The sequence below is a fragment of the Miscanthus floridulus genome, chromosome 12 (genome assembly GCF_019320115.1).
Source record: "Miscanthus floridulus cultivar M001 chromosome 12, ASM1932011v1, whole genome shotgun sequence".
Taxonomy (NCBI): Eukaryota; Viridiplantae; Streptophyta; class Magnoliopsida; order Poales; family Poaceae; genus Miscanthus; species Miscanthus floridulus.
In genome coordinates this window covers 49337115-49364573 of record NC_089591.1, presented here as the reverse complement: position 1 = coordinate 49364573, position 27459 = coordinate 49337115, and the positions used below count along the sequence as shown (strand labels likewise).

The 27459-nt window shown below is 43.2% G+C and overlaps 2 protein-coding genes across 2 annotated transcripts; both read right to left on the bottom strand.

Annotated features, from left to right (window-relative positions):
• Nucleotides 1–270: 270 nt before the first annotated feature.
• LOC136496352 (polyadenylate-binding protein RBP47-like) lies at nucleotides 271–6127 on the bottom strand. The gene is made up of 6 exons (XM_066492008.1): nucleotides 5543–6127; nucleotides 4366–4819; nucleotides 2164–2219; nucleotides 1954–2084; nucleotides 1766–1862; nucleotides 271–698 (listed from the first exon to the last, which is right to left on the bottom strand). Exons 1-6 carry the CDS (start codon nucleotides 5918–5920, stop codon nucleotides 543–545), a joined length of 1272 nt encoding a protein of 423 aa, XP_066348105.1. The 5' UTR covers nucleotides 5921–6127; the 3' UTR covers nucleotides 271–542.
• A 5006-nt stretch (nucleotides 6128–11133) lies between these two features.
• On the bottom strand, nucleotides 11134–12205 carry LOC136498619 (probable carboxylesterase 13). Its single transcript, XM_066494507.1, has one exon. It carries the CDS (start codon nucleotides 12182–12184, stop codon nucleotides 11156–11158), a length of 1029 nt encoding a protein of 342 aa, XP_066350604.1. The 5' UTR covers nucleotides 12185–12205; the 3' UTR covers nucleotides 11134–11155.
• Between the last annotated feature and the right edge of the window lie 15254 nt (nucleotides 12206–27459).

The window sequence follows — 27459 nt, the reverse complement described above, 5'->3', positions numbered from 1 at the left end:
ATTTGATAAAACTCTAATCACTTAATCAGGACCAAACAGCCATAGATCATCATCGTAACTCAGATGACTCAGCTGTATGAATAACAATCTTCCTTTTGATTCATGTACAAGCATTTTCTAGTAGTAGATGAGTTGCACAAGCATCTGTAGGCAGCAACACTACTGATTTGTGCCCCCAAACTTGAAATCCAAACAGAAAAATCACATACCAGGGTAAAAAATACAAGTTATATGTAACCAAGAGCATGAAAATGATTGCCAACCACAATCGAGAGGGAAAAATGGACGCACAAACAATAGTTTAATTTATTACCAAGTCAAAATTTCTTGAAAGAATACCGACATGACTCCCTGATGTACTACAAGTCTACAAGCCACGAGTTCCATCCAATTCTTGCGACGCACACACACAACAGCTACAGGCACCATACCATCCGTTCAACAACCTATAAGGCTATATAACCTTCTCACCTGACGCTACTATGCTCACCGGACCAAAACCTTTGTTTCCCGTCAGAGGGGACACATCGGAGGGGAGCTCTCTAGCTCACTAGCTGCTGGTTGCCATACATCGGGTACGCGCCATACGCTGCAGCGTACATGTTTGGGTGTGGCACCGGGGAGGCATAGCCATATCCGCCATAGAATGGTGTGCCATAGTACATGTTGTTCCTCCTGTTGCCGGAGTCACCCCTCCACTGGAAACAGAAAAGGAAAAGACTGTAAGGGGAGAAGGAAGCAAATGGTTTCACAAAAGCTACCTTTCACCATTGTGAGGAATTACAAATTACAAATGTCAAAAAATATGCAATGCTAAACAGAAAAAACACCAACTCATGCTTATGCTGAAATTTGGCTTATACTGATGCTTATGCTGATTTGTTGTGAGAGGAAAACACTGTTTGTTGGCTGAAAAGTAATTCAAGCGAACAGGGGTAATAATTCTGTGCAAGAGATCAGAATGGCCAGGGAAATTCAAATAGGAAACTAAGAACCACCCCATTGCTGCTTAAAATGCGCTGCAAGATGCAACCATATTTAACCTTTTGTTTCCATTAGGATTGTAGGAACATTTTGTCAGTACTCCCTTACAGCTATGGTAAGCTAGTTGCAATCAAGGTCACAATTTTCAGACAACTGGTTTTTAGTCTTAAAGGTAAAAAGAGAAATACGCAGCAGATTTGATCAAGTTAGTTTGTTCGAGAGATAATAAGTGGAGAGTGGAACAACATCCAGCAAACTCCTGAGAGTTCTTATTCCTCCACCAACCCAATGAATGACACTGATGGTGGTGAGTGCAATCACAACGGCTAATGAACATCATGTGATGAACACAATCTTAGATGTGAAAAGGTTAGTTTTGAGGCATATCCAAAGTTAGGGTACTCAATAATTTACTGAATTGCTGTTAAGTTGGCAAAACTAACTATTGCAACGCTACAATTTAACAAAATCTGATTGGGTCAGCGAAAACTGATACTATAACAAGCAACTACAGAGGACGGGTGGATAACCCAGGTAGCTAGCAGAGATAGAGTTGGAGCTAGCGCCTTGGGTTCAAATCTCGTTGGCCACGCACTCGTTAGAGTTGTGGGCAGGCCGGATGGGGAGTTCAAATCTCGGTTCCCATATTTTGAGGTAGGGGTGGGGATCGGTGTAATCTAGCTTCTGGCCCCTATAACAAGTGACTACACAAAAGAACAAATAATCCTGACCAAAGGAAAAAAAATGAAAACAGAGGAATGCAATGTCAAGCATGACAAACCTGCTTATGCGATGGGCTGCGGCCCCATGAAAGGCGAACTGCCTGCTTTCCAATGAGTGATCCATTTAATCCTTGTAGTGCTTCTTCAGCATCAGTTCTAGAAGAATAGTCTTATGGCTTAAACATCACTTCAGCAAAGTTATGGACAAAAATAAATAGCAAATCATATAAATGCTTCAGGTACATACCTGCTAACAAATTGAACAAAGCCACATTGCTTTCCTAGAGGAATTTTCACAGAGGCAAGATCACCATATTTGGCAAAGGCTTTTCTAAGTTCATCTTCACTGACATTGGGGTCAAGCCCACCAACATATACCTAAAGAAGGGTGACAACTACAGATTAAAAACTATCAACTTAAAGGTGACAAACACCACAGGAAAAGAGTACCACAAACCGTTCTATTAGAAGAATCGCCATCTGAATGACCAGGAGTCGAGGAGCCAGAATCTCCTGAGTACAGTAGTCATCAAGTTCAATGAGCAGATCAGAAAAACTAGAGATTACACGAAAGAACATGAGCAATATCATGGTACATAACACATAACATGCTCTGGGAACACTAACTTGGTTTAGATTGACTATCCATGGAATAACATATAGTTATTCAAGGAGTAACTGTAGAGGGTATGTGCCAGTTTAGTACATGCAGTGCTAGCTCCACACTGAAAATTTTTCATGCACTAGGTTGTTTTCCTGATACTATTCATTAATTTCAACAGGCTACATATTTGGCACTCAAAAGAACAAAGTACGCATAGATAAATCGCAGAGCGGTAAATTGGAGGAAAACATGGCTCTACGGTTAAGAGGTGAACAAAATCCAGGATATCTAGCCTTGCAGGCTTGTGACACAAAACCACAGGATTCATGGTCCAAATGTATCAAGATGCATCAACTATATGATATCCACCTGAGGTAAGAAGAGGATCACACAAGTAACAACCGTATCAGCAGGCCAAGGAAGAGAATGAGCACTTGGTAGACTAGTGCTAGAGATGAGGCCACAACCATCCAATCAGATAGTGGGATTTCCCTAAGAATCGGATTTTTTTTAAGAACAATGTAGCCATAGAAATCAGGCTCACATACCACAAGCCAATATACCGGAAGTTTTTTATAGTTACAATCATAAAGCATGTGTTTCAGTAATTCACTTTTTAATATCATCAGAACTTTAGAAAGTACTAAAAAAAACTAGTTAGGACTCAGGAGGATGAAACAGATGATTTGGCAACTTTAGTCTCCTAAGTGAAAAGGAAAAAAGAAGCAAAGTGAATTTCGAATGTGTTAGCAGTGTTTTTTTTTTTTTGCCAAAATGCAGTCATGAATTCAATCAACAATAAAATAAAAGCCAGATCATCAGTGTACCCAGAATGAAAGATGGTTAGACACCTCCTCTGGTCAGGTACATGCTGCTGAGTCATTCCGGGAATCTGTTTGGCCCAGACGCTTGCAGACAGTAACAAAAATACATGACTGCTAGCGTTCAGCTTGCATATGCAGGATTGAATAAAGGGACTAAGCATTCTAGCCAACTGGATGGATCAGGGTAAAGAGTTGCCTTTACTTAAAAGAGAACCACTAAATAATGGTTAGAACCTCTTAATCAGAAAAGGTTGGTATGCAATATGTATAGAATTATTCAAATGATTTCTATAAAATACAGTTCAACAAATGACATGGTGACTCAAGAACTTGACTGGATTGGTGACCACGAAGGTCAGAATCATTGCATTCCATAAAAAAAATCAAATTGAGTAATATTCTCGCAAGTCGAGTTTCTAAGGCATGACAGGTACAAAAACGAATACCAATACGGGGCCATCAATCATTGCGCTCATGGATATGAGTAACTCCCTAACGGGTGTCGGTCTCAAGTGTCACATTGTGCTCCACAGCGGTTAGCGTCCAGCAATTTCGCATGGATGCATGCACGGCTAAATGCTTCAGTTTCCTTTTAATTGCAACTCCATAGTGATCGCCATGCAAACAGTCGTTTTATCACGACCCCATCTCAAACGCCATGCAACCGCCTGTTCGGTTTCCGTCCTACGAACTAACCATGCCTTGGTATCCAAGTTACGCTCCATATTATGGGCAGGGCAGACCCAGTGCCGGAGGCTCCCACATGAGTGGGGTCTGGGGAAGGGAAAAACCGAGGCAAGCCTTCCCCCCGCAAATCTGCGGAGAGGCTGCTTTGAACCCACGACCTGGTGACTCAGTGAGACAGCTCTCACCACTGCACCAGGCCTGCCCTTCTACACTCAATATTATGGACATTAGCAAAAAAAAAAAAACTCAATGACACGTTAGAAAATGGACAGTAGTCACAAAGATCCCAGATCGAGGGGGTCAAAAACAGGGTCGAGGAATGTGGTACTGTACTTGTGAGAGGTTTTTACATGCCGGGGTAGAAAATGACCTCGCGTACCAAGGTCAAGGTCAGCGTTCACAGGTCAAGGGTCGATGCCTTCAACCCTAGGGTCTAGGGAGTATCTTAACCATTTCATAACATAAAATATTTGACAATCTATGGTTGAATGAAAAGATGCTATACCATGTGAGATTGTGGAACAACAATAGAAGATGGGGATACCTGAAGATCTTCTGGGAGTCGCAGGTCCTATACGAATTGGCCTAGTAGAGCAATATACACCATTCATTTCAGACATTGCATGAGATTTGTCGTTGTCATCTCCAAACCTAACAAATCCATAGCCCCTAGAACGGCCTGTGTTTGCATCAATAATAACTTTAGCTCCTTTCACTGAGCGGTACTTGCTAGAGAAAAGCTCCAGCAGCATTTCATCAGTAACATCAGCAGCTAGATCACCAACAAATATCGAGTGATCAGAAGCTACTTCAGATCGCTTTTCACCCAAGCTATATGATGCCCAGTTCAACTTAAATGCCCGGTCAGTGTTTGGCATCACATGACCAGTAAAATTCTGAAGAGCCTTTTCTGCTGATGCATGAGAAAAGAACTCAACAAATCCATACCCCTCTGACTGTCCTGTTTGCCTATTGCGGATAACTTTTATTGTAACCACCTACAAAAATGTAAGGTAGCAAAAGACAATAAGATTACTAGTTAAAAAGTTCTGGAAGCACAAACACACAAAAACAGAAAGAAGAAATAGTAAGTCGTGCCTGATTGGCAGTTAACCTCATCTGTATCCGATAAACATACTTTCAATTATGTTTGAAGAAAGGTTCCTGGTAGCTAATACTACTAGCTAGTACAAAAAAAGAATAGATACAAGTCACTTTGTCCATTTATCTCTGCTCCTGAAGAGGCATTGTATCAGTACCCCATCACATGGATCCTATAATCAGGCATCTTTTCTCTTCCTGTCAACATCAGTGAGCATACCCCGAAAAGGATAATTGGCCCAAGGCCGAAATTGTTGCTTCCTTTTGCTCCTCTAAAAGTTATTCTACTGATACATGATCCACAAAAGTGAAGCAGCTAACTTGGCCCATTCAAAATGTTTATTACTTATCAAGAATCAAGACCGTTTCCTCCAAGTAAGTTATATGCATAAATGCTACAAGAGGTCGGCACGTTTGTCACCTCGCATACACCAATCCCAAGGGAATAAGATGACCCCTTCTTCTATAGGAAAAAAAAAAAGCTATACCAAAAAAACATTGTGTAGTTTCTATATCAATCTGAGGCAAAAACACACGAATCAACGCGCGGAAATGGTACAAATCTAGCTGTATTCATGAGATCCAGTACGGAGGAGTCCGGATCGGGAGAGAAAGCAAACCTCGCCGCTGGGCCCGAAGCAGCTGTGGAGGTAGTTCTCGTCCATCCAGTACTGGAGGTCGCCGACCCAGATGGTCTTATTCTCCTCGCACCCGTTCCCGCCGGATCCGGCCGCGGGCGGGGTCGGCGTGCGGCGCCCGGCCGCAGCTTGGGGCGGCTGGGGCGGCGGCCCAGCAGCGAAGTGCTTGGCAAACTGCGGCGGCGGCGGCGGTGGCGCGGCCACCATGGGCGGCGGCGGCGGGTACGGGATGACGACCCACCGTGGCTGCGGCATGTGGTGGTGCGGGTGAGCATGCTGAGGGGGCACGTGGGGGTGGGCGTGAGGGTGGTGAGACGGCACGGCCGCCTGGGAGTCGGTGGTTGTCGCCGCCATCTGCATCGCCGCCGCAGCCGCCGCCGCCGAGGAGGGGGGTCGTGTGGCCGTGTGGGGGTTGGAGGGCTCGCGAGGTTGCGGTGAGCTGAATATATACGGGGTTAGAAACGGATCTGCACCGTCAGATCTTGGAGTTCGTTATGGTCTTGGCCGTCTGATCGCCATGGTGGGTGGCCCGCCGCAGCCGCCTCCGCCGAGGAGGGGGGTCTTGTGGGGGTTGGAGGGCTCGCGAGGGGTGGAGAGCGGAAAAGAGATGGAGCTCGTGGTGGGGTGAGCTGAATTTATACGGGGTTAGAAACGGATCTGCACCGTCAGATCTTGGAGTTCGTTATGGTCTTGGCCGTCTGATCGCCAGGGTGGGTGGCTGACGCGTGGGCCGGCGACATCTGGTCTGCGATTTCGTGGTGAGTGCGTGAGGAAGAGATACCAGTTTGCTTTTTCTGCGTGTGCTTTTGGTCTGGCTATTTATTACGATACTAAATACAGTACTAAAATAAATTATTAGAGTTGTCTAAGTAAATTTTTAACTAAATTTATATTAAAAAATATTTATATTTATGCGTCCAGCTGGCGGATGGCTATGACCGGCCATAGCGTGCGTTCACGCTCGTGAAGGAGGAGGAGGATGGGTAAATTAGAGAAAACGCAGATTAGAAAGGAGTAAGAGAGAGAGAGAAAAAAATATAAAGAGCTCGGTTGGTTTCCAAATGGTTCGAGGTTTTGAAAGCTTTAGTTTGGTTTTGGCTAATTAATGAAACCTAAGTGTCATAAGTGTTATGTGAGCAAGGTTAGTACCTATCAAGGGATGGAGCATGGTGATAAAGTCCATGGAGTTAAAGATGGATATGAGATGATGATGATCAAGCTCAACTTGGAAAAGAAAAAAGAGAAAAACAAAAACCGAGAAGATCAAAGCAAAGGTATAAGATTTTTTTTTTTTGCACTCAAGATACCATATAGGGTGTGAGTGACTTAGGATCGATAGCCGTGCTATAAAGATGAAAAATCTTTGGCTAAGCGGTATCGAGTGCCACATGATTCTTGCATATGCATTTAGGTTGCATGCTTGCTTTGTGAGTGACTTGCGGTTATTGAGAGCTTGCTTTGTAGTTTAAGTTCATGTAGTGGAGCTCTTTAGTGTAGCAAGTGTGAGAGCTCTTAGTGAGTAGTGACTTAGCCAATTGTGTGCCTAGTGATCATAGTAACTAGAATTGTTGGATAGGTGGCTTGCAACCCTCGTAGAGGTAGAACAAGTTTGCATTTCGCTATTTGTCATACTAATCAAATTGCTCTAGTTGGTTGGTAGATTTTTAAAGAGACTATCCATCCCCTTCTAGCCATATTAGGACCTTTCAGGTTTCCAATACAAAAACATTTAGAAAAATAGGATAGAAAACACATGGAGATGGAGAAAACTTAAGGTTGTTATTTATTTTGTTAACTTGCTAAACTCAATTACCTTACATGACTAAGTTTGCTTTCAAGTTGAGTATTATACTTCCAACCTATTAATTTTGTAGGACACTTGTGGTTTCCAACTAACCAAGGTTAGTGTAGTATTTACTTGTATTAAACGAATGATATTTACTCATAGTGAAAATCCGTATTGTATGTTCTGGTTAGAGAAAGTGAGAGGTGTTTGGATTCGATTTGTATAATAATTATTATTGCGCCTCTAAATAATAAATTTGGGTAGATAGTTGATTCAAATCCAAGTGTTTTGATCTGTTCTCATTTTTTTTACCTCATTCTGTTTTTTCTTATGAGATCAAAACCAAAACTTATAACGATGCAGTTTGTGATGAGTCACTATACAGAAACTCTTAATTAGGCAGGAACATTGTATAAAATTTGCTACCAAAACTGCATAATCAAAATTTTAATCTTTTTGTTCTTTGTTATTTTTGTACCTTTTGTATCGCTACTATTGTCTAATTATTAGTATTGGTTTTGTTTTTCTTCTTTCGTGCGCTTTTTGTTAACACTCTTTTCCTATATATATAAAAAAGTATAACACGCAAAAGTTTGCATAAGCACTAGAAACACGGCTTTGTAGGGGTTGAATTGCCCAAACCGAAGCAGTGCAAATTATTGTAGAGCCTCTATGAATTTTTAGGCAAAGTTCTATAGTATAGGGGGCTGAGACTTAAGATCGAGCAGCAGTGTTGTTTAGTCCCCCTAAAATATTTCCTGGATCCACCGCTGCTTAGATTGTTAATTAGAAGTGGATAAAGGCTTGATATGGAAGCACATGACGTAAATGTGTTGTATGCTACTTCTTATTTATACCTTGTCGTTCTTTTAACCAATATAAAATAGGGGTATATTTACTTCAATAAAGGAAATCCATGATTTCTGGTCCCTGCATTTGTAAAATGCACATATGTACCCAAAAAGAATAATATATCTCTATATGACTTTATTTAGGCAATACGCACGTACTCCTATGCTATAGTATTTATAGTATTGTAAGTAGTAGCATTTGACCAACCGATTTGCTGATTTTCTTGTTGCCAACCAATGGTTATTGACCTCTCAAAAAACAAATGGTTAATAATAGCATGACAATATATGTAACTAATCCAATATTGTGTAATGCCACATCGACTTTGGTGTGTACTCCCTCCGTCCTTTAAAAAAATGCAATTATCGCTTTTTGAAAAGTCAAATGTTTTGAAGTCCGACCAAAGTTATGCAAAAAAATACTAACACTTATGATACAAAATAAACACCATTATATTAATTATGGAATGTATTTTACTTTAATAATAATCTTAGCTGGAGATATAAATGTCGATATTATTTCTATAAACATGGTCAAACTTAAGCTAGTTTGACTAACACAAATCTCATAATTGCATTATTTTAGGACGAAGGAAGTATAGGTTTTTGTTCTTTCCAAGTAAGCTTAAGAAACTACCAAGTAAACGTGGAAAAAATTAATGGTCCTAGTTAAACGGTATGTAATCACCTTGTGTTATTAACTCGTCTTAAAGTTAGAACAAAAAAAAATCCCTTTCACCTACTAGACGTGGTCTTCCACTGTACGAGATCAACACGTCTACAGACACTTTGATTGTGACAGCCAGATCGCGCTTTTCCATTCGGCAGCGCCGGCCAACGGGCATGCAAGCACCCGGTGGATGGACTTTTATGCGAAGGCTTCTCTGGCTCCCTGTAGTAGGCATGCTGGCTGGTGTTGGAAACTTCTTCCCCCCACAGGCGAGCGACAGGCCACAGCCAAAAGGCGAGCGACTGGCCGGGAGCTGTTTGACCTGACCCGGGCGGGCCAGCCGCTGCCCGCGCGGCAGGAGGCGGAGGAGAGGGCGTCCACGTAGTACCACGTCTGGAACTCCGTACAGTGATTCTCTGCCCGACGTGTCCCGGTGCGGCGTCGGGGGACCTGCAGCTGCAGGATTTGATTCCGCGCGGCACTCAAATCTAGCTAGGGCCCGGTCTAGATTGTAAATTTTTGCAATCTGGACACTGTAGCACGTTTCGTTTGTATTTGACAAACTTTGTCCGATCATGTACTATTTAGGCTAAAAAGATTCGTCTCGTGATTTACAACCAAACTGTGCAATTAGTTTTTTTTACCTACATTTAATGCTTCATGCATGCGTTCAAAAATTGATGTGATAGAGAGAGAGTAAAAAAACTTCAAATTTGAAGGTGATCTAAACAAGCCCTAGGCATCCTTGTGGTCCGAGGTTCGCGGCCTGTGAACGTGCAAGTGCGAGCCTAGCCTACCGCCTACGCAGATCTTCAGATTCTTCGTGGAGGCACGACGCGGGGCGGGTCTTGTTGGCTTGCTCTTTGCGAACGAACGATGCAGCCGCTGTCTCGAGCTGGCGCCCAAAGGCCACGCTTGCGGTTGCGAGATGAGATGGTGTGTGCGCCCAAGGCCGGCGCCCAGCGACGTCGGGTGTGTTCGGCCGCTCTAATAAGTCGGCTTATGAGCTGGCTTATCAGTCATAGCACAATATTTATATCTTTTAATAAATTAGCCGTATAAATTAGCACAGATGGCTTATAGACCAGCCGAACACGCCCTCACCACCCTGTTGTGAGTCCATGCCCAGCTGCCCCCGCACCTGGCCACCTCAGCAGCACGCCAGCACCCCACACGGGATTCCTGTAGCAACAGCTATCTGCCGCCCTTCATTTTTCAGGGAAATATAATGTTCTTGTTCTTCCTTCCTTTCCCACTTTTTTTTTTGAAGAAAATTACTCTAGTTTTCTTCTTCTATAGTTCGGGCCATGCGGCTCTCCTGGGCTCAAGGCCCAGTTAATGTTGCAGAGGCCATCATCCGGTTGGCCCTGACTTACTGGCCCGTGGGCGGGGGCCTGGCTGCCCGGGGAGACGAGGAAGATGGGTCGGAAGAGCTGCTGTGGTACTGGGCCGTGGGCCAAACGAACTTGTGGTACTAGAATTCGGTGGACTGACCGAGCCGTCCTGTTTTTTTTTTTTAAAAAAAATTGAGCCGTCTTAGCAGCAGTTGTTCATCAATGTTGCCGATGTTCTTATCCGATGTTGCAAACAATGCAACATAACACTGATGTTGTGGCGAGATTTTCTCCTCTGAAAACTGGACCTGCTGTGAGCATGTTGCAGGCGGCGAGACGTTGTTCTCTTTCTAATATTATAGCTGTTGCCTAAAAATAAATGAAATATCAGGCGACTGGAATATAACATCTCCCTTATTAAATATCGAAATTTCTCGTCCTGGTTGAGACAAGGGCTGCGCTGCGCACCTTCACAACATCTCCCTTATTAATGGTTCTTGCATGCAAGTTCGTGGCCTCACGTCCTCGCCCATACGGTGGCGTTAATCCAAGCGGACAGCGGCGCACGCGGTGCAGACTGGGGATCGAGTCAGCAGGCCACCTGTTCGAAGCTTGTCACAGAGCAGACTAGCAGAGGAGTAACACCGCACTGAAAGCAAGCAACAAACCATGGAATTCAGGGCAGGGCGTGGTAGTATTCACCTTCACCACATCACATGACACGTACGACGCGGTTACATTCAAGTGTCGGACCAACGACTCCTGCTAGTATGATTCACTGGTCCTCACGTACCCATGGGGGAAAAAGAAAGAAAGACTGCAATACTAGTACACACACATGCCCGTCTCTATTAACGTTACGTACGGTACATGCACTGCTGCATGGTCGGCTGCACGCGGCGTGCCCGGCGTGCATGCAATGCATGCATCTTCATCCTCCAGCTCGAAGCTGGTTCACTTCGCACTGACAAACGCCGCGATCCTGCCGAGGAGCTCCTTGGCCTCCTCCATCTCGGGATCCAGCAGGAAGAAGACGTGACCGACCCCCTCCGACTCCAACACCTCCACCGCCGCCGCCGCCGGCGACTCGCCACCCTTCTTCGCCCGCGCCACGGCGTCCGCGTACGCCTTACCGCGCCACCGGAGGTGGTCTCCCTCGGCCACGCATACCATCACCTTCTCGCACGCCAGGCTCTCCAGCGCCGGCGCGCCCGGCGCCGTCGGGTTCATCCGGGGGTCGTCCACGCCGTCGACCGCGCCGGGGCACACGAACTCCCACAGGTGCTTCTTCCTCCCGCGGACCTCCGCCTCGGCGCGCTTCGCCCGGGGCCTCCGGTGCTCCTTCTCCCCGCCGATGGGCTCCTTGCCCCAGAACCACGGGTGGATGAGCACGATGCCCTTCAGGCCGCCCGCCGCGCCCTGCTTGACGTCCGGGTGCATGGCCAGGTGGTGGCAGATGTTGCCGCCGGCGCTGTCGCCGACCAGGAACACGCGGGCGAGGTCGCCGTGCGTCGCCAGCCACGTGTCCGCTGCAGAGAGCACCCACTTGAGAGCCGCCAGGGAGTCCTCGTACGCGGCGGGGAGCATGTGCTCCGGCGCGAGGCGGTAGTCGACAGAGACGGCCACGGCGGGGCAGGCGGCGACGAGGTCGTTGACGAAGCGGTGGTACACGCAGGAGCCCGCCGAACCCATCACGAAGCCGCCGCCGTGGAAGTAGACGACGACGGGGAGCTTGGTGGCCTTCTTCTTCTCACCGTCGTCGTCGCCTGAGCTGGTGGCTTCGGGCGGGAGGTACAGCCGCACGAAGGTGGAGGGCGAGAGGGGCACGTTCTTGGACTCCACGCCTGTGGCGGCGTCGTGGCCGGGCTGGTCGAACGGCATGATGAGGGGCCGCTCGAGGCGGCCGCTCTTGTAAACCAGGAGGAGCGGGGAGAAGTCGTGGACTACCTCGTTGTCGCCGTTGGTTCCCGTGGCGCCCGGCATTGTGTGTGCAAGGGTGACAACTCGCCGGAGTGTCTGCTGGTTTGTTTCGTGGCTTCAGACTTTCTCCAGTGACCGCTACGTACTTGTAAGCTCAGAAGCGATATGGACCTTCATGGCGACGCATGTGCTGGGTGGGCAGGCGGCTGTCGTGGGACTGGTGAGCCATGAATGTCCTCAATTCGTCGGTTCCATTTCCATGTCAGGCTGCTGTCAGCCCCGAGCGGACGATATCAATATACAACCTGTTGGGCTGGGTATATGATCGTGTATTATAAGCTAAAATAATATTTTTTTTTACACTAAATCAGCTAAACCAGTCAGCAGTAAATAATTCATGATTGTTTACGACGAAACGAACATGCTGATAATGTTTGAGACTAGATATTGTTTGTCTTGTAATAATGTATATATTCTGATTTGGTTGTTATTTGCATTTTATTGCTGGATGTACATATAACATACTACATCCTTACAAACATATACACATACTCCCTTCGTCCTAAAAAAAAGTTATTCTCGCTTTTCGAAAAAGTCAATCACTTTTAATATTGATCAAATATATTTAATAAAATATTAATATCTATAGCACATAATTAGTATCATTACGTAGATTGTTGAATATATTTTCGTAATAAACTTATTCGAAGATATAAATACTGCATTTATTTTCTATAAACTTTGTCAAAGTCGAGAAAGTTTGACCAACGTGATTTCCATAGCAGACTCTTTTTAGGGACGGATGGAGTACACTATATGCACATACACTATACCTATATTTCAGAGTTGGGCCAAAAGTTTTGAGATGGGCGTGTTTGGAACTGCTCCATGAACTCTGCTCCACAAATTACATCGTAGAGCAGCTCCATAAAAACCTAGAGTTTGTGGAGCATCACTTTAGGTGCTCTCACAACTTCATCTTTTTTTTAGCAGAGCTACGTGGCACACTGGAGCTGGACCTGTTTGGCTAAAAACATGGAGTGGGGCAATCCCGAACACCCCCTAACAAAGTTAACACAAGTGTCTTGCTATTGAAGGATCAGCTCTACTACTAGAAAGATTCCATTTAACATGGGTTTTCGCTTTGTTATTGAATTCCATGTTTACAAATATAAATATTTATTATGAGCATGTTTTATGTCAAGGTATTGCAATTGTAACCTTCTAAGCTAAACTATTCCAAAGGCTGGTTTGATAGGACTTGGGGCTTCGGCTCCTCCAAAAAAGGCTTCGCTCTAGAAGTTTTGTCAAATGAGCCCCAATTTTAGCAAAATTCATATAGAACAATCATAGCATCTAGCACATCAAAGAAACTAAACTATGAAACTCCTTTTCATGTAGTTCTAATGACGACGCTTTGTTTAATTTTACTCAAACTTGGATTGTTTGACGTAGAAGTTAGAACTTACTTTGAGCTTGTATATAGACCTCAAAAAATACATGGACGACACCGTGCTCGAATCTTGGTACAGTTCCCACAGTGGCGTCCAGGAGTTGGTAACTTCGTTCTCAATGCTAATAACGGTTACGATCCTTTCACAGGGACACAGGCTGTGTTTAGTTTGGCAAAATTTGAGAGTTTGGCTACTGTAGCATTTTCGTTTTTATTTGGCAATTAGTGTTTAATTATGGACTAATTAGGCTCAAAACGTTCGTCTCGTGATTTCCAACTAAATTGTGCAATTAGTTTTTTTTCATCTACATTTAATGCTCTATGCACGTATCGTAAGATTCGATGAGGTGGTTCATATGCATGTGATGTGATGTCACTGTCACCGGTGCTGTGAACTGTGTGATATGGTACGTGTGACGTCCATGTATTTTTTATTTCTTCTGCCGTTCCATCGTATGTGCATTTTTATCCTAATACCGGGTACCTAAGACACACACCGGTCGCGTGTACCGTACGTAACGCTACGTACGTGTGTATATATATATATACCACACCACTATGCTAGATTTGAACATCACTGTTGGATTTATGAGAACCGGCAGTGATGTACCTTCGCGGTCGGTTATGAGCTCAAAAATGAAAAAATGATTAGGGCTGGGTTAAAACCCGCAGTGAAGCACCACATCACTACCGGTTTGTAGCTTGAACCGACAGTATTTTGGCGGCTACTCATCACTGCCGGTTGAAGCCACAAACCAGCAGTGATTGAGCTCTATCACTGTCGGTTCTAGCCAAGAACCGACGGTGATAAGCCTACAACATAAAAAGGCTGCAGCCGTCATCTTCTTCCTACTCTCTTTCATCCCGAGAACAGAGACGCGCGTTTGGGCCCTTCCCTCCATTGTTGCGGCTGCTCTTCACCATGAAGCTAGCGCTTGAATTTTAAAGAATGGTTGGATCTTTTTGCTTTAAGGTTAGTAACAAACATCCACTCCTTTGATTTAGTTGCTTAATTAGCTTCGTTTTGATGGCTACATTGCTTGATTTTCATTCTAGTTTTTTTTTCCATTCTAGAGAGCACTTTTCCAATTAGACATTTGTGCGAGGCTCAAAAATATGGTGAATCTATCATCCAAACGGTTGGTGTCTATGAACACATTTAAATTCGTGGCTAATTATTCCATGGTGGTCAAGATTATCATTGTTAGTATGTGATGCTATAATTAGTTCTTAGAAGTAGAGTGGAATAATTATTCTTCAATATTGTGCAATAATTGATTTTTACTACGATTTTCAATTTATAGGGCCGGAGCTACCAATTTCAATTTTCCAATAATTAGTGTACAATAATGTTTTCCAAAACTGGTACTTTCGAGCTATAATTGTTGTTTATGAAGCTCGATTTCTTATTAATTCTTTATAATTATTGTCTCGGTATTTTTTTGTGCAGAGATGGATCGAGAGTGGATGCATCTGTCCTGAACGGACGAGCAGTACATGCATGGCGTCAGCCAGTTTATCACCGATGCCAAAGCCCATGCTAGGAATGAGAACCCTATCTTCTGCCCATGCAAAGATTGCAAGAATCAAATGAACTTTTGTCAAATTGAGTCTATATGATCGCACTTGATTACCGGGGGATTCATGCCAAACTATATGATATGGACTATGCATTGCGAGGTTGGTAGGAATGTTCTATAGGAAAACGATGATGATGTGGATATGCCCGACGTAGCCATCCATGATGGTGACGAGGAACCCGGTGTCAACACGGAACCTATGCCCACAGTTAATAATGTGTTTAGGAACACGCTAGCTGATGACACCAAGGATAATGATGGCATTTCTCAACTACTACGTAATGTAGAGACCGGATGTCTTAGTGAAAGACAACTGAGAAAGCTAGAGAAAATGAGACAAGATGGTAAAACACCATTGTATAGGGATTGTCCAATGAGCAAACTCGAAGCCGACATCATGCTGTTAGAGTTTAAATCGACAAACGGATTGAGCGATAAAGGCTTCGATCAGTTGTTAGGTATAATAAGGAAAATGCTCCTAGAAAAAAATGAGTTGCTAGAAAAGACATACTTGGCCAAGCAAATGATCTGCCCCATCGGCCTCGAGGTTGATAAAATCCATGCGTGTTCCAATGATTGCATATTGTACCATGGAGAAAAATACAATGACTTGGACAAGTGCCCCAAGTCTGGAGCTCCATGGTACAAGGAAGGGCCGTCAGATGAGGGTACCAAGACTAGAGGAGGTCCCGTAAAGATCGTTTGGTATTTCCCTATAGCTCTTCGGGTGCATAGGTTGTTTGCATATGCAAAGTCAGCCAAGCTGTTGCGCTGGCATAGCGAAGAGCGTAAGAAAGATACAATGATGAGGCACCCCGCCGATGGGCATGACTGGAGGACTGTCAATACTATGTTCTATAAGGACATCAGTGGAGAGGTAAGGCATATTTGGTTTGTTTTGAGCACAGATGGGATGAATTCTTTCGATCAGGTTAGAAGCAATCATAGCACCTGGCCAGTGACGCTCTGTATATACAACCTTCCACCTTGGGTCTATTGAAGCGATCGTACATCCAGATACCACTACTAATCCAAGGGCCAAGACAACCTAGGAATGACATCGATGTGTTTCTAGAACCAGTGATCGACGAACTAGTGGAGATGTTTGAAAAGGGTGTGCCAGCTGTTTGGGACGAGTACAAAAAGGAACATGTCACGATCAAGGGAGTACTTATCGCTATAATCATCGACCTACCAGGTCGAGATTCGTTGTCCGGAGAGAAGACAAAAGGCTATACTGGATGTGTAGAGTGCTTGGACGACACCGATGCGGTAAATCTGCCAAATAACTCAAAGATAGTTTATATGGGACACCATAGGTTTCTACCTAAGGATCACCCTTACCACAGAACAGAAAAGATTTCAATGGTACTATTAAGAAACGCTTAGCTCCAAAATATCGAGACGGGCCAGCGATACTTCGAGAACTCAACAAACTGGAGGTTGTCCTTAGGAAGGGGAATAATGTAGTAGCAGCGCCTGATGGGAGCGTTTGGAAGAAAAAATTGATTTTCTAGAAACTACCTTACTGGCCATTTCTGAGTGTACGCCACTGTCTTGATCCCATGCACATCACTAAAAATGTGTGCGCTAACACTCTTAACACCTTGATGGACACCGGGGGGACATCGAAGGATTCACTAGCCACATGCCTGGATATGCAACACTTGGGAATCAGAAAGGAGCTGCATCCCGTGGAGCTAGAGAATGGCCAGTTCAAACTTTCGGTTACATCATGGACATTGAAGAAGGAAGAAAAGCGTGCGCTTATTTCTTTCTTCAATGAACTCAAAGTCACGACGGGCTACTGTGTAAACCCGAAGAGGCTAGTGAACATGAGAGAACTCAAGTTCAACTATGGCCCTATGAAGGCCCATGACTGTTATGTCATTATGACTCAGCTGCTCCCTGTTGCCCTATGTGGTATCCTCCCCCAAAAGGTCCACGCCCCAATCATAAAGCTTTGCTCGTTCTTCAACGCGATCTCAAAAAAGGTTATTGATGTGTCCATGCTAGAGTAGCTACAGCGGGACATAGCCAAAACTCTCGTTAGGCTTGAGATGCATTTCCCGTTGACTTACTTTGATATCTCATTGCATCTGCTCATTTATCTTGTTGACCAAATTAGAGCCCTTGGTCCAATGTACCTGCTCAGATGTTCCCTTTCGAAAGATTGATGAAAGTTTTCAGGAGATATGTTAGGAATAGATTCAAGTCAGAAGGGGGCATGGTTGAAGGATGGTCAATGGAGGAGGCCATTGAGTTATGCATATATTATCTGGACATCAAAAGGGTTTTAGTTCTAGAATCTTTTCACGAGGGAAGACTACGTGGCAAAGGAACGATCGGGGAGAAATCTGTTACAGTAGATGACCCTGTTTATTTTAGATAGGCATAGTTCACTGTTCTCTAGCAATCCGATGGTGTGATGCCATACATTGACAAGCATAGGCAATCGCTGCCAACTCTATATCCAAGTAGGTCACAGGCTTGGCTAGATAAAAAACATAAGGAGGAATTTGTCAGCTGGTTGCGACGTCGCTTGCTTGGAATAAAGTTGGGTAATCAACTGGATGCCTTAGCCAAGGGGCCTTCGAGTACATATCTTAAGTGCTAAGGATAGGAGATCAATGGATTCACATTTTACACAAAAAAGCAAGATGAAAAGAGCACATACCAAAATTGTGGTGTTCGTTTTGATGCTCACGATGAAAACAGCAACGTGCAGGCGATATACTATAGTTTCATAGAGGAGATATAGGAGCTAGCCTATGGTTCGTTGAAGGCAGCTCTCTTTCGCTGCCAGTGGGTCCGGCTTGAGGAAATCAACACTGACAGCGAAGGGTTCACTACCGTTGATCTCACTAAGACCGCATATAGAGACGACCCCTTCATCCTTACAAGAGATGTTATGCAAGTCTTCTATGCAAGGGACAACAAGACAAAAGGAATGCTAAAAGTAGTCCTAGAAGGGAAAAGGAAGATTGTCGGTGATGATGGAGTGATGGACAAAGAAGACTACAGGGGCTATCAGGAAATGCATTCATTCGGGGCGAACGTACTCCTACCTATCCTTCAAGAGGGTGACGAACCTACTTACGTACGAATTGATCACAATGAGGCCCTCATTATTGATGCACCTAAAGATAGTTAGATTATTGTTAACTATATAATCATTATGCAGACATTGTATCAGTAATTCACACTGAAAATTTAATTTATATTTTATGCACATCTCTATAATTTAATTATTGACTATGTAATCAAATATTAAGATGATATTCACAAACACTATTATTTGATAATTATAGACCATTAATTAATTATCATAGAATTAAATAATCGAGACATATTTTTTTGTGTTATTTTAGAATATAAACTAACTGCATTATTTCTATTAATAAATAAATAAAGAAAAGCAAACTAACTGAACTCCCTATCCTAGCTCAACGGTTAAGGCCGCACACTCTATACTTTGAGACCCACACTCGAATCCTAGGCGGGCCAAACTTTTTTGATTTTGCATTTATTATTTAGTAGTGCATTATGATGGGATAAAAGAAAAAAATAAAACCATTCTAACCGAACTCCCTATCCTAACTCAGCGGTTAAGGCCACGCACTCTCGACCCCGCGACCCACGCTCAAATCTCAGAGGGGCTAAACTTTTTTATATTTTTTTACTAAAAGATGGCAGTAGGGCCCTTCACTGTCGATTTTGGTTTTAAAATCGGCAGTGATAGCTTCTATCATAGTCGGTTGCTCAAACCGACACAGAAGGCCCAATTTACTGTCGGTTTATAAACTAAAACCGACAGTGATGTGTAGACGCTCCTCACATGCCAACAGTGCTCCCATGACCATAACAGTTGGAACACTGCTTTCACCTACCTCGATAACTTTAGTTCAGAAATAAAAATGTACCACGACTGCTAGCCCCTATAAAATGGCCCTCGGCCAGGAGCTAGCCTCTCCATGCATGTTGGTTTCAGCCAGGCCTTATCAGCCATGATACAATGTTTTTCTCTCACAATAAACCGGCAGTGATGTCCATGCCCCCCTATATAAAACAAATTGCCAGCCACATACATCTATCCCACCCACCCACAAACTCTCTCAGTCTTATTTCTCACGTTTCACTCTCACTTCTCAAGACATCCACTCTCTCTCTATTTGATTTGGTCATGGCTCCTGCATTTTTAATGGTTTTGATATGTTGTCTTCTCTAATATTCTATCTATATTCATTTGATCTATATTTATATTCATGTTTCTTTTCATTCTACATTTATATATATTCTTATTCCTTGCATTCGATCTATATTTAATTATATTGCCACATTTTACTTGGAAGAATTTTTGTGCATATATTTTATGTTTATTTTTTTTGCATTTTATCGATCAGGTGGTATGAACAACAGACCTCCCCCACCACAAGAATCAGGTTTCCACCCTGACGATGAGCCATTCACTCCTAATGTGGCCATTCCACGGTTTTCTGTTACAGCTATTGTATAAAATATTTTCCAACATCTTTTATTTTTTATGCTAACAAATAAGTGTAATTAGTTTAATATCATTATTGCATGCATATATGTCGCAGACTATATCTCCAATAGATTAGCTGCGAACAACACTTAGCTGGTTTTTTATCTCGGACATCGTCGAGAACATGACATCTAATGCAAGTGGTCGGCTATGGACATGCGAACTCAGTTTTTCCATCCCTGTGAGGGGTTCAAATCATCGGAACCATATTCACGGGATGGGAATATAGAGCCCGGACGTGATAAGCGCCCAATTAAGTTCCATGCGCATCTGTTTAGAGGCACTTCGATGTATTTGCTATGATGTGCCTGATTTCTCGCACTTCAAGGCACTTGCTTTGAATGCTGGTGATATCCCCGTCCCGCAAGCAAGCGAATGGTTTGCGAGCTACAACCATACGGATATGGTAAAATGGTCACTTATACCTAAGTCGTGGTTATTTGTTGTTTATTATTGTAATAACATTCTCTATTTTTTTTTCTTTTTCTCCGTATGCAGATTGCGCTCCAGGACCTTACCTATGTTGCATGTGGCTTGTGGGCTGTTCTAGACTAAGCTACGGAGCAACTCGGGTACGATTGAGACTTCTGCAATGAAAACCTCGACCAGCTCACTATAGAAGGACGCCGGTACTGCATAAAGATTACTAACAGGGGTAGTGGTCGTTCAGTAGGTTATATCTATGGCCGACCATTCTTTTGGTATTGTGAGGCACGAGAGAGTGCACTCATATGGGCATTGGACTTCATCGATACAAGCGGATACATAATCTGTGACATCAATTACCATATATGGCTACAGAGGCATGTTAGTGTGCGTGGCCCGATCGATCCCGGCAGTGATTTCGATAGTAATTAATGTTTATTTAGCTAGGTTTTCAAGGTCGTAGTTTAATTGGGTTCTAATTTTAATATGTATGGTTTTGTGTGTTTAATTATTGTCATGCATGTAATTTGTGTAATATTTGTTGGGCAACTAGAAATATATATTCTGATGTCGTATTGGTCTCAAAATTATTCTCAGGCTTGCATATGCCACGTGTGAAGGAAACACCAAGTTTAGGATTTTTCGAAGATGGTTTGCTACTTTTTGAGGTTTAATTGAATTTACGCACGATGACACTATTTAATTATAGGTTGAACTGAGTCTACCCACAAAAAGATCCGGAATGATACCAAACTTTTACACATGCTCTAATGTGCCCTAGGAATAAGAATTTTGTGGAGGTGGATGAAAAAATCTATTGGGTCCAAGATGAAATTCACCCTTGTTTGTCTCATTCGGCACAGAGAAAAATATAATAAATAAAAAAAAGATCAGAAAAACCTCAGATCTTATGTGGGGTTTTAATTTGGGTGTACATGCTTGTCAAAAAAAATTCAAGCCATTTTGACATAGGCAGAGTATACATGCTTCACAGAGATACACATGCACTTTTATCGAACCATGACTATGCACATAGGTTATCAAGTTTTCTATGGTTCATAGGCATTCTGGTGTTGTATACGTCTCAAACTTTTTCTTAGGCTTGCACGTGCCACGTGTCAAGTAAACACCAATTTTGGGATTTTTTGGAGATGGTTTGCTACTTTCTGAGGTTTAATTGAATTTTCGCGCGACGACACCGATTAATTATAGGTTGAACTGAGTCTACCCACAAAAAGATCCAAAATGATGCCAAACTTTTACATAGTCTCCAATGTGCCATAGGGATAAGAATTTTGTGGAGGTGGATGAAAAAATCTATTGGGTCCAAGATGAAATTCACCCTCTTTTGTCTCATTCAGCACATAGAAAAATATAATAAATAAAAAAACTGATTAGAAAAAACTAATATCCTACGTGGGGTCTTAATTTGGGTGTACAAGCTTGCCAAAAATTTTTTAAGCCATTTCGACATAAGAATACATATGCTTCTATTTATTCAGTATATAAAAGAATTTTTTTAATATATATAAACATCACTGTCGGTTTCAAAAAACCAGCATTGATGAGAATAAACCGACAGTGATACTAGTTATCACTGTCGGTTTATTTTCAAAAACCAACAGTGATATATAAAAAAATAAAAAAATTATGTCAGTCCTCGGGTTCAAGCGCGGGTCTCGGGCTACAGAGTTCAGAGACTTAACTGCTGCGCTAATATAGGATGTGTGCCATAGGTTATTTACTTTTTCCTTTTAACCTTTAGGCCGCTTAAAAAATTATAAAATAGAACAAAAAAATTTGAGCCGCCTAGGACTCGAACACGGGTCTCGTGGGCTAACTTGGAGGTCTTAACTATTGCACTAGTAGGAAGAGTTCGAAAGAAAATGAAAACTTGTCCTACTTAACACCTAACTGTAACACAACATCATTGTCGGTTTGGGGAGTGACCCGGTAGTGATGTGCCCCATCACTGTCGGTTTACAAGCAGAACCGGCAGTGATGAGCTATTTCCCAAAATAAATTAATAATTTATAAAATAGAACAAAAAAATTTGGCCCGCCTGGGACTTGAATACGAGTCTTGGGGGCTAAGTTGAGGGGCATTAACCGTTGCGCCAATTGGAGGAGTTTGAAAGAAAATGAAAACTTATCCTACTTAACACCTAACTAAACACATAACTGCTACAGCACATCACTACCGGTTTCGGTAGTGACCCGGCAGTGATGTGCCCCATCACTATCGGTTTACAAGCAGAACCGGCAGTGATGAGCTACTGCTATAAAAGTGGCGCGGGTTGAAATTATCCCAATTCATTTCAACCCCGCGCCGTCGGAGCACCACCCCGCGCCGGATCATCGCCCCATGCCATCCACTGCCCCACGTCGTTCACCGCCCCAAGCCAGAGCACCGCGCCGTCTATGCCAAGCCAGAGCACCGCGCCGTCCGGAGCACCGCGTCGTCCGTCCCACCGTTGAGGCCTTCAGGAGCGTGCAGACAACTGCTTTCCCACCCCTATGGTGAGTGCGTGGCTCAATGCCCGCTATGTGTCCGATGAAATGTCCCACAGCTACTTACTTGAATCAGTTTGATCATGCAATGTGTTGTCATACAGTTTGATCATGCAGCTATGAATGCTAGAACCTAGGTTTGCCACACAATGTGTGCTGTTTGTTTCTTTGTGTTTCTAGACGCATTGCTAGTAAGTAGTACATTATTACTTAATAGCACATTGCTCAGCTCTATTCATCAGTATACTGATAAGAACAAAAGTGTAATTTTATTTTTGGTTACCAGGATAAACATAGCAGGGACTCGTAATACTTGGCAGAAATTGCTCTCTGAACATTAATGGTAGTTTGTTTTTGGAGTACTTGCATTTTCTCTGTGAAACAAACTTACATTTTCTCTGTGAAACCATCTTGTACATCATTGGAGCTTGGCTAGATACATATGTGAAACCAATGGCTGGCCTCACCTCATAGCTTGCAATTGCAACTGCGCTCCCATCAGGCGAATACTCAATGTTTTTGGAACTGTACCACCAATGCTCAATGTTTTTGGATGTGAGGATGGAGTATATATACTTTAGACCTATAGAACTAATATATGTCCAAACTTGTCATGGAATTCTCCATGCTATCAGCATTAAGATGCATAATTATTAACTTATGCAAGATTACAAGTAATACATAGTTATGTAGCCTTGTGCATTAAACTAGGAATATTTTCCAACAATCCTATCTTATTATGAGTTTTTGCATGTCACTTTCCTGGGATAGTATGAGATGCATATTTGCCCCTACCAACCATGTAAGTTTCAGATCAAAGTATCACTAATTTAGAAAGATGCTTACCTGCACTGATACTTGTGAAAGAACCTCGCGCCGATGGTTGGAGGATTTATAGTGAGACTGAAGACTCTGAGACATCTCTAGGAGTATATCCAAAAGTCTTAAACTAGCTCTCTAAATCATCATTTGGTTTTTAATGAATAAAAAATATTCTTTATATCTTTCCTACATCTAACAACTATTACTAAGGCACGTGAATTGCTGTTTTCCAAACACTCCTATTTATGCAATGGTTGTGTGTTATTCATAAATATATTAAATTGTATAAGAATACATCATGTTTGAATGACAACCTAATTTACTTAAATGTATAGGCAACCATGGCATGGTATGTAGTGCATGTTGGTCACATGCCTAGGATTTATCAAACCTAGGAAGATTGCTATGCTCAAGTCGATCGCTACCTTGATAATTTGCATAAAAAATACAACACAGAAGCTAAAGCTTTGAGGGCCTACTATAGTCATCCGGCCTACCTTGCAAACCATAGGCAACCGACCTACTATGGTCCAATGAATGCAAACCATGGCCATCCGCTGGCACTGGAGATCGAAGAGAAGCCACTCGTCGGAGATGTGAAGATTAGGATAAATGTTCCTTGGTCTTGGAAAGATGTCATGCTTTTATTTATGGCTATGGTCATCGCTTTTCTTATTTGGAAGTTGATGTAGGCTTAGTTTCGTAGAACAGTAGGTGGACTTTGTTGTATGTGGTCAATCAAACAATGAATTTGTTCTAGGTGAACATATGCGATTATTTGACTTTGTTGTATGTGGACTTATTATTAGACTTTGCATTAAACATATTATATATATATGAACATATGCTATTAGTAGTTGTCCACGGCCAAAACTAACCACGATCGTGTCACAGCCATGACTCATCGTCGCCTGTTACCCCATCGTCGAAGAACAGATCGGCAACAAGAAGCGGCTGATATCGCTAGGACGGGAGAGCCACATGATCCGACAAATGGTGACAATGTCAATCAGGTCGGTGAGAACGAACAGCCATGGACCCCGTCTGGCCTACTCGATCTGGGTCAAAATGACAAAGATGGCCAGGTAACTTTAGTATCATGTGACTATGTAGCCACACATGCTAATCAATTGAGAGGGTCATAGCTTACTTGGTGTCTCTAGTAGGAGCCTCCGCCGACCGAGGAGCCAAAGGGTTCGGGTAGCAGGAAGGCTAGATCCAAGCGAGGCGTGTCAAAGATTCTTGTTGGTAGGAATGCATACTGGCACATTACTGAGTTCGATGAATTCAGGGATCCACTCTCACCGCCTATAGCTTTGACCAAATACAAGACTATCCTCGGGTTACTTGTTAGGTACTTCATTCCAATTAGGTACAGGAAGTGGATTGGAAAAGATGATGCCCCGTGGAGGGTTCCCGAAAGTGAGAAGGATTACATATGGGATGTCAAGATCCCAGAGTATTTCACTTTTCCAACCGAGTATGACAGAGAGTTAGTCAAGAAAAAAGCAAAAGAAATCATGGGGACATGCTTCAAGAATTTCAAGGGGACATTGTACAAGAATTTTGTCCTCCAAAATAAAAAGCTAGATTTCGATGGTGGACAGTTTAGCAAGCAGAAGGACTACTGGCAGCATTTCAAGGAATACAGGTTATCCGAGGAGTACTTAGCACTATGCAGGAAGAATAAGGAGAACTCGCAGAAAGCGACGAATCCTCACCATCTCGGCTCTCGTGGCTACACAAAAAAGATGCTAGCATTTGAAGCAGAACTTCAAAAGATGGATCGCCTTGCTGAGGAAGGCGTTTAGGTTGAGACAGCCGATTGGGAGCCCAGATCGGTATTATACTGTATGGGGAGAAATGTATGGCACATCGAGGACAAGAGCTTTAGCTCTACAAATGAACCCATGAGCGAACTCATCCAGAGGATCTCCTAGGTAACTGAGGAGGTGAGGCAAGGGACTCACACTTCTAATAGGGAGAAAGACGTGCTCACCTAAGCACTCAGAACCAAGGAGCACCCTAGTCGCACTAGAGGAACCGGTGTTGTTCCTTAGAAACTAGCATTTCCCCTAGAATCTAACACTTGCCGGAGCCGCTTGAGGGGTAGAGCAAAACAGGAGGCAGAGTATTTGAGGCGACTAAAAGAGATGGAAGACAGAATGGAAGCACGGATTGAGGCGATTGTTGAAGCATGAGTCGAGCAAATTTTGCTGTCCAAGGGGTCTGGAGTACCACAAAACCCTACTCCTACTGCCTTTAGCCCACAGTTTAGGGGTCGCAGCAGCTGCGGATCGACCCCGCTCGATGAAGAAGAGGCAAATATGCCTCATCCGGTGGACGACATCACTGAACCCATCAATGTCAAGTTGTACATCCGTCAGGAATGGACAAAGGACAAGGTGGTGCTTGGCCAGGCCTGGCCTACGAGAGATGGGACAATTAATGGCCACCCAATTCCATAGGAGTACGCTCGCGTCACCATTGACAGAATACTTGATAAGAAGTTTAACAAGATACCCTTTGAGTACCCCGTAGCGGAAGACAGGCCAAAACTTGGTCAAAACAAGGGCTCTCAAGTGGCCTGGCGCAAGCGCTTCATTAAGCTTGACCATCAATTGTCCTCTGATGATGAGGACGACTGTGAGTCTTCGCCCACCCACGATGATCACTCACCATCTCCCAACCAAGATCACTCCCCTCCTCATCCGGAGCCATCACCCCCGAGAAGACAGAGGTCTCCTTCTATTCGTCCGACTCCATCTTCATCAGCCCCGAGAAAAGAGACTCCTCCTCCTCCCCCTTCTCCTCCATCTTTATCAGCGCTGGGAAAACTGAATTCTCATCGTCATCCTCCTCCTCCTCCACCTCAGCCTAAAACAAGATCAAGGACATCCTTGCAATCGCAGAAAGGGTCTTTGGATTCGGTCGCTAATGCCCCCAAAGTGGACCAACAGAAAAGAAAAAGATTGTTCAGTGGCAGCATTACCACCTTGATGAAAGAAAAATTTACAGCACACATCTCAAAGGAAGATTGTGTTAGTTTCTTCAATCTCTGTGCCTCACTGCCTTCGTATTTGTTGAAGTCCGAATTCGAAAGGCAAACATAGAATAAATACGCTACAATAAGAGATGAAGAAATACACAATAAAGATTTAAGGAACATACAGAAGTACATCGAAGACAACCCAGGATTAACCATAGAAGAGGCTGCGAACATCTATTATGATGTACAAGGGATGGGAACACCGGCAATGAAGTATGAAAGGAGCAATCTTTTGATTCCCGATGACGAATATAAAAATTTGACAACATATATACGCTAGTTGCATGAATATTACATGGCTCAAGCAACAGAGACGAATGACTTTAGTTTTGAGGTTATTATCTGTTCGCCACATGTTTTCTATTATCCTAAAGAAGAGAAGTTTGATGTCGAGTGGGAGTGCTTGTTCTAGCTATACCAGAAACGCTCTCTGGATGTTCAAATGTTGACGCTGTGGACTATATTAGTACCCTACACGCACGATATTACAATTAACTACTCACTCGGGATAAATTGTTAACTTTTGAGCACTTCCCATGATTTTATGTAGGTGTATAGCAAAAATTTGCATTCTAAAAAGCAAATGGGATTACATAGGCTTCTTGGCCCCATGCGAGTCAATAAGAGGACATGTCTAGGCCTCTATGGATGTGACGTGGAAGACCTAAAACAGAGATTGATTGATGTTTTCGATGAATTCATGATGAAGAAGAAAACCCACATACTTCTAGCCTACAACTGTAAGTATGTGTTCTTGGCTTTTAATTTTATGCTTATTTTTTCGTTAAGATTATTCGATAATTAGGATTCTGTGATTGTAGCAACCATTTCGTCTTCATTTGTGTCAATCTTGCCAAAAATTTGATCGAGGTGTGGGACTCAAAGAAAAAACCATTTCATCATCTGGATGCACTGGTGGCAGTGCTGAATTAGTAAGCGATTCTAATAACAT

What these genes read in the sequence shown, in the direction of transcription:
- LOC136496352 (XM_066492008.1), bottom strand. Translation starts at nt 5,920, where the DNA reads ATGCAGATGGCGGCGACAACCACCGACTCCCAGGCGGCCGTGCCGTCT. An exon ending in GACTCCCAGAAGATCTTCAG is followed by an intron (nt 2,220 to 4,365) that starts GTATCCCCATCT and finishes TACTGTACTCAG; the next exon opens with GAGATTCTGGCTCCTCGACT. An exon ending in TTTGTTCAATTTGTTAGCAG is followed by an intron (nt 1,863 to 1,953) that starts GTATGTACCTGA and finishes CTATTCTTCTAG; the next exon opens with AACTGATGCTGAAGAAGCAC.
- LOC136498619 (XM_066494507.1), bottom strand. Translation starts at nt 12,184, where the DNA reads ATGCCGGGCGCCACGGGAACCAACGGCGACAACGAGGTAGTCCACGAC.